Raw genomic sequence first — 8253 nt, forward strand, 5'->3', positions numbered from 1 at the left:
GAAATGTTAAAAAAAATCATAACGTGTAATTTTATTTATTTAACACTTAACTTTAAAACAGTCAATGATCTATAAAAAAAAAGACAGGTTGTGCATGTGCGTATGTTGTGTGTTTGTGTATGTTATATTATTGCGATCTAGCTATACCTATGTACAGGAAGGTGCTGTTGTGGTATTTTAACCTAATTCTTGTCATACAAGAAATCGATGTACAATTCTTAAAATAGATTTAAGAGTTGAACATCGATTTCAATTTTTGAATAGATGGAAAAAAAAATGATTTTTTTTGATAGGAATTCATATACATACATTTTAAACCACGTATAGGTAATTCGCTACATTAGCGTTCCTACAGATCGTTGTGTCATTTATGCCCTATTTCAATTACCATCAATACTACTACTAAGATAATATGTAGCTACTCCATATGAATGGAGTAGCTACAGGTATAAAATAATTTGGAAAATCCAAAAGTGCACGCCTCATAATTTTTTTTTAATAAATATTTATTAATTATTATTTTTGTTTATTTAATAACAATTAAACCACATCGAATCGGACCCTGAAAAATGAAAGGGTTCTATTCCTGAGCATACTCAAGCGTAAGAGAAAAAAAAAGACTCGATTAGTAAAGTATTTCGGTCGCTATCGTGTTAACAAGAAAAAGGATCCGCACATACAGACACACGGACGTCCAAGACAGAACTTTTTTAAACTGTTTTTTAACTAGTTTAAATAACAAAAATGACATCAAAAATATCATGAACGTTAAAAATAGTGTTTTTTCTTAATATGTGTGTGTATGTATTATCTTACAAGTGCAATGTATGATACATAAAGACATTTTAAGTTTGAAAAATCAGATGTTTTGCGCGAAGTGACAGTAGTACCCACCTCAACGCTTCGCTTATGAGGCGTGCAAAAATTTCATTCGGAAAAAACCGATGCAAGATTTGCCATATTATAAGAGAACCTAATGAATGTTTTATGCAATTTCGTAATTACTTTGATGGCATCTGATTAGCTATTAAGTAATTAATAATAAAATAATTTAGGATAATTAGTTTTCAAATATTTTTCATTCTCTTATTAATTAATTAATAGTGAATTAAATATAAATTGCGACAATTTTGTCCTAAGCATCATTCTGAAATAGAACATCTTCTACAAAACACTTGAGTGTAACAAAAGAAAACATAATCATTTAATCATGAAGATGGTAAGTTTTATTTATTATAATAGTTTTCAAAATTTTTACTTAAAATATTCAAATACTACGATGCTAATGTAATATATCGAAGTTGTTATTATAAAAGTTACTGAAATATAGGTTACCTACAACGTTTTAAACATAGGAAAGAGTTGAAAACTTAAAATCCGCTCTTGGCTTTTATTTATTTATTATTAATATTTTTTAATAATGATGTACATTTGTTTTTATTGCCAATTTTTGTTTATACATATTGCCTTCAAATTGATTAGATACCTTTGAACAGTTACAATAATTTTATAGCATTAGTGAACAAAAAAGATCTATTGAAATACTAATTCGAATTTTTTCAGAATATAGCTCCTATTCGTTTTTCCTTAACCTGTATATTAATTTATGTACTTTTTTCAGCTCATTGTATTCTGCGCTGCAGTAGCCGCTGTGGCTTGCGCACCCACTGCCCTTGAGGTGCTAGCAGTTCGTCGGGCTCAGCCTGCCTTGGATTTCGAAGAGGTTCGCGATGAGTTCGGCCAGTATGCCCTACGCTACGTCACAGCAGAAGGAATCATGGTTTCGGAGCGCGGACACTTGGTACCCGCTGCCAGGGATGGCGATTATGTTCTTGTAGTCGACGGTGAATTCTCCTACATCGGTGATGACGGCCAGCTCTACGTCACAAAGTTCACAGCTGGTCTCGATGGTTCTCACGTTGAAGGCAACCATCTCCCCGTCGCACCCGAACCTATTGTAGTGGAAGTACCAGAATCTCAGTGAACAAATGACCGACGTGATAATCAATAAATTATAATGGCTTTTCAAGATTTGAATTATTTTTTTTAAATTTTCCTTTATTAATATTATTTCACTTTACTTATAACCCAAAACCTATAAAGTCGGATTTTTATAATTTTGTGTTTTAGTCACATTGATATAATGACTATAAAATTGAAAAGCATAATAATCTATGTACCTAGGGTATGTACCTAGGTACATAGATTTTTATGCCTATTCTAGTCTATGTTAGTCTATGTAGACTATCAGTCTGGGGTCGGTTCGAGTAACTCATTTTAAAAAGAGTAGAGATTGTGTAGTTTTTTACCAATATAAGTTTGTTACGATTTAGCTCTAAAACTGCTCTACAAATTTTAAAAATTCTTTAACCTTAAGATAATATTATAAATATCATCCTTGTTGAGTAACGCAGGCTTGCCCCTAGTCAACGGTTAGGTATATAATTATTATAATTACAGTACATGGTTTTAAATTTTGTTTAACATTATCTTACTAAATGTTAATAAAAATGTGAATATAAGAAGAACAATAACATAAATCAATTAAAGTGCGTAGATCGAAATGGGTTAATAATTACTTAAAAATGATATTCTTAATTACATAAGCAATATTTAATCACTATATAAAACCCTTACGATTAGCCAGCGCCCAGTATGGAATTTCATCATCATAAGACAACACAATGGCACAATACACAGTAAGTAATAAAAATAGAATAGATTTATTATTATTTTACTATACAATTTTAAGGTTCTACGCGTAGTATATTTTATGTCTTTTCCAGTCCTTTATTGTAAAATGAATAAAGCGGCGCTATATTTACATTATGTGCTCTATAATTTAATCTTTAACTTAAATAAGGTATAAAAATATAACTAGTTTGTTAATTTTTCTTTAAATAATTGAGGTCTTTTAATTAATTTGAAAAATATTATCCTATCAACTTTTAAGACTTTATTTTCTTATGCCGATAACTATCAAGAAATTTATATTGCAGGCATAAAACCTTTTGCTTTTTATAAAACGAATTTGTATGCAATAAATATTTAACAAAATGTTTGGGATTTAATAATTTTATATTGAAAAATTTATTATTATTATTATTTATTATTTATTTATTTATTATTTTTATTTTCTTTCCACAGAAAACGTATGTGGTTGCTGTGTTGTCTTTACTCGTAGCCGTAACAGCAATACCAGCTAATCAAGACTTTTTTCTAAATAAAGGGAAAATATCTAGTAATGATATATCCAAACCAAAATCAGGAAGTAACGAACAAACTCCGGATGATAAAAAAACCCCCATTCCCGCAACTTATGATATACCATTGATAGATCCGTCAATTATTGCGAAATTGTTTGAAGATGCAGAATCAGACAATCTATTATCTTATGAGGAAGGTAATTTACCTAATAAACAAAAAGCTATAAATCAGAACCAAAAACCAAATAAACCTCAGGGGCAAAGTGCAATATATAAGCAGCCCCCAGAGGAGGATTCTAATGGTTCAATAAGTCCTGAATTACTGGAGGGTGATAATTTATCAGATCAATTTGATCTATTCGGTAATAAAGAGCAAGGATCAAATAATTCATTACCTGACTCAGAAAATAAACCTGCGATAATAGAATTTATAAAGATAACCGAACATGACATACCTGACGATTCAAAGGACTCGGAAACCAATTCAAACGATCAGAGTTCTCAAGAGTCCAAGGATATCAAACCGCAAGTTCGGGAGGCTGACAATGAGAACCTGAAAGAGGAAAGCTCTAAACAATCATCGGTAGATGAAAACAGTCCTGAGTTTTACGATTTCCTCACAAATAATGGTGATATATTAAACCAAGAGATACCTAACAAAAAAAGTAGTGAAGAAAAAATCGATAACGAGAATGGTGTGATTCCGCACGAACACTTACCTTCTTCAGATAATTTAATATTTGAACATATCAATAATGATGAAAACCACACCCCAACGGAACGTGACACCGAGTATGAACATTCGGAATATCAAACCTCTCCTCCACAGTCAAATGAACAAAATTCTGAGACAATAAAACCTGAAACAGAAGAACATGTAAATTCCGACGCACCTGTACCAATTTCAAATATTGATAATATATTCAGTAATTTAGAACCAATTAAGTCAAAAAGCGATGAAGAAGGTGATAATAAAGTTGTTATCCCTGAAGCCTCCCAATTACCACCATTAGACCCTTCAATATTTGAATATATAAAGGAAGATTCCAAAGAACCTGAAGTAAGTAGTGAAATAATACCAACGTCGTCTGCACATTATGAAGATAACAGTCCCCTATATTTCATAGAGCCTGAAAAAATTCAACAAATATTCAATTCTGCGTCCCCTGGTTCTATTGATAATAATGATAAAATTTCAAGTAATGTTTTACCCACAAAATCAGAAAGTAGCGAAGATAAGGAAGACGATCAAAAAGTAGTTATTCCTGAAGCACCTGAGCTTCCTCCAATAGATCCCGAGGTACTTGAGTATATAAAGGAAGAAGCGCAAAATACCGATGAACAGAAATTCCCAACACAAAATGTTGGGGAAATAGGACCTGACAGAGAAACAAGCTATGAATATAATAATTATCCACAAATAGTAAATAAACCAATTGAGTTAATTCCAGCATTCAATCCAGAAGACGCTAATCCTATATTTATCAACAAACCTAAACCGTCATTCTTTTCAAACTTATTTTCCTATCTGCCGTCTTTTCCATTCTCTTTGTCATATTTACCATCGTTTAACTGGCCATTTAAACGTCCATCTTTTATACGTTCACCTAGTGAAAGATATCCAGAGTATATCATAGAATAATCATGTTTACAATAAATCGTAAAGAATATTCCTTCTTTCATTATTCCTACTCAGTATCAGGATATTTCAAGTTAAGTTTTTCGCAATAATTACATACCATTCAATACACTAGTTTTAAAGATACACTTACTACGAGGAAATACGAAAATAGCCTTATGAGTTTAATTTGTGCATCATGATTTATTTCTCTCATTGTTTGATAAACTATTTAGAGTCATGTAATACATAAAAAGATTAATGAAATGCACTTAAAATGAGATATCCCAAATATCTGTTTCAGGACATTTATGCCATATTATAAACAATAATATAGGATATTATTGTTTCTTCCTTAATCTGTGTCTATTTTTTGTAATATGTACTTTTTTGGTGTGTACGTTGGTGTGTACAATAAAGTTTTTAATTAATTAAGTCACCATTAATTATTCTAATACTTAGTATCTTATTTACCCTTTTTTGCTTCACATTGAATTGAATATTGTTATTTATGCAACAAAAATGTGACAGAATTGACGCTTTATTATTGACCTTAAAAAACTTTATAAGGTAGTGTTCTATGGTCTGTATAACTTTCTTATAAAAATACATAAAATTATGTTGGAAACCATCAAACGATTATTACAAACTTCAATGAAAATCTCCTCTATAGAATTTTGAATGCATGCAGCCCTCGCCTTATATCTTTAAAACAAATAGGTACTGTTTATACAGCTTACATCTTAAAAAAATTGTGTATTGATATAGTTATCGTTCATTTTCTTCATTCCTAAATTAAATTAATTTTAACATTACATATACATATAATGTATATGACTACTTCACAATAATTAATACAATATTCTTCCATAATTATGGTATTTATTACTTTAATTTTTCATTGGATAAATTAATAATATTCATTTACAGAATGTACAATTATTTATTTATTTAATTTATAAAAAAAACACACGGGGACGTAAATCTAAGATACATAGATCTATAAATAATTATAGAAAACTTTAAAACTAGGGATATAAATAATTTAGACCATACAGATAATTTCAAAAGTTACTTCCCGTATCCATCATACCACGGTGATAATGTAGGCAGTGGTGGTGGAGGATTATTTTTGCTAAATTTCCCTTTTGGTTTTTCTTGAGACGTGATTTCATCGCGGACACCATACTCATTTTCGGATGTTTTTGGAGCGCTTGAGATGGTAATTGGAACGTCTGTAGATGAAGGCATTGCTTGCGACAATGATTCGGATAAATTCTCAGGTTCTATACGTTGGCGTCTATTTGTTCTATGAGTTCTCCTTAGTTTTTTACGGAAGCGCATACGCCTTGAACGTGGAGTAGTGACAGTATCTAATATGTCAGGTAAATAGGTTGTTGTAGAGTATGTTGGAGTAAAACTTGTCGTTTCTGGTTTACTCGTAGACCTCGAATGTAACCAATGTCTATGAAAATTCCTACTATTCTTGAAATTAGGCGCGGTAGAACTAGTTGAAATAGACGTTTCTGTTGTTTGTGATTCGTTTTGTCCTTCTGCTTTTAAATTATTAGATTCAACTTGAGTATTTTCTTCTATTGGTATCTCATATTTTTCAGTATTACGTGGTAAATTGTTTGAAACACGTTCAGTAATTACTTCCTGAGGGATATTTTCAATTTTTTTTAATTTCCGAATACGATGTCGCATACGTCTCGGTTGGTATATATTTCTTGAAGCAGGAGGCGATGTTGAAGTGCTTAGTTTTTCATCATCATTCTTGTTAATGTTAAATTCGATGAGCTGTAAATTTTTAGCATTGTTTTCGTCATTTATTAAACCCGTCTCTTTGTTTATATCCGCCATGGAGGTAGTTGCTTGAGTTGTTGTATATTGTTCTCGGGTTTGTAAATTATCTTGTCGACTGACTTCTTGGGCAGTGGTTGGAAAAGCTGTCGTTTCTTGAGCAATGGGTTGATGAGTTTGTGAAGAAACAGAATGTTCTGTAATAAATTCTGGAATTTTATCAAAATTTTCCGATGTTACAGTTGTAGTTATTCGCATTTTTTGATCGTCATTTTTTAAAGCAAAAATTGGCGTTGATATTGGCTCCTGAATAAATAACTCTGGAGGTCTTGGTATTGATACTCTTCTTTCGGTTTGAGATTTTGGTATTGTTATAATAGATTGATCTTTCTCACTTAACTTTTCAAATTTTTCTAATTCTGTAAGTATTAATTGTGCATCTTTAGCGAGTGTCTCTTGATTTTTGTTTTCATCAAATTTGTTAATTCTGATATGAAAAGTATTCCGTTTTGGCACCGGCTTTCTTACGCGAAAGTAATGTTGAACGCTCTCTTTCCTTGCCTCTACATGATGAGGGCTTTGTCCATCTCTCGTTCGATCATAATTAAACGTGAGTGTAGCTTCTGGGTTCACTTGATAATTGGGATCATATATCTCGTCCATTGAAATTTTACTCGGTCCCAATATTGGAGGTTCATTGTAAATATAAATTTCATCATCACCATCATCGTCATTATCATCATAATATTGGTCTAATCCTTCATCTGCCCAAATGGGCACGATAAGTAATAAACTAAATGTAAGAATGTATAGCTTCATTGTTCTGAAAAATAAAATATGAAGATTAATTGACAAATAATAATACACAAGAATCAAATCAGGCGAATATTAAAGAAATTGACAATGCATACCTTTTAGGTGCCTCCTTCAATCTGATGGATGGAAATGAATATAGGGTCCTTTTATTGAAAGACAAACTATTAATTAAATACTTTTATTGCAACATGTCGTCAATTACCTAATTAAGGCTAACTTGTGACATAGAATAATTTTAAGAAAAACGTACTTGTTTCGTTTATTATGTTGGGTCGTTAGGTAAATAGTATAATAGTATAATGATCAGTGTAAAGTATTATGAAATAATTTATTAGAAAAAATGAAATCAGTGGATTAAGAAAATAAAACCGGCCAAGTGCGAGTCGGGCTCGCGCACAAAGGGTTCCGTAGCAGCAAATATAATAAATTACAGTTAAATCAACCTATCTCAAAAACTATAAGAGATACTTTGATCAAACCAAAAATCGTTGAAAGAGTTAATTAGCATGCATCACCTCTATTTTTTTTAGAATTTTATACCCCGTAGTTATAAAAATAGAGGGGGGGGACATACTTTTTACGACTTTGAGAGCTGATATCTCAAAAACCGTTCACTTTAAGAAAAATGTTTTTTAGAAAACTTTATATCATTTTAAAAGACCTTTCCATTGATACCCCACACGGGTATGTACATCGAAAAAAAAAATTTCATCCCTCAGTTACATGTATGGGGGGCCCCACCCCCAATTCTTTTTTTTACTATTTAGTGTCATATTTTTGTAGCGGTTCATACAACACATATTCCCATCA

General features: G+C 31.2%; 2 protein-coding genes across 2 annotated transcripts; both read left to right on the top strand.

Annotated features, from left to right (window-relative positions):
- Positions 1–1274: 1274 nt before the first annotated feature.
- Positions 1275–2072, top strand: LOC149484655 (larval cuticle protein 65Ag1-like). The gene has a single exon (XM_089700376.1). The coding sequence runs from the start codon at positions 1607–1609 to the stop codon at positions 1982–1984; it is 378 nt and encodes a 125-aa protein (XP_089556502.1). The 5' UTR covers positions 1275–1606; the 3' UTR covers positions 1985–2072.
- A 577-nt stretch (positions 2073–2649) lies between these two features.
- Positions 2650–4876, top strand: LOC149484656 (uncharacterized). Its single transcript, XM_089700860.1, has 2 exons — positions 2650–2699; positions 3148–4876. Exons 1-2 carry the CDS (start codon positions 2685–2687, stop codon positions 4846–4848), a joined length of 1716 nt encoding a protein of 571 aa, XP_089556986.1. The 5' UTR covers positions 2650–2684; the 3' UTR covers positions 4849–4876.
- Positions 4877–8253: the final 3377 nt, after the last annotated feature.

The sequence above is a fragment of the Colias philodice genome, chromosome 11 (genome assembly GCF_061535455.1).
Source record: "Colias philodice isolate Cphi_HAF_F1 chromosome 11, ilColPhil1 Martin Lab GWU primary, whole genome shotgun sequence".
Lineage (NCBI taxonomy): Eukaryota > Metazoa > Arthropoda > Insecta > Lepidoptera > Pieridae > Colias > Colias philodice.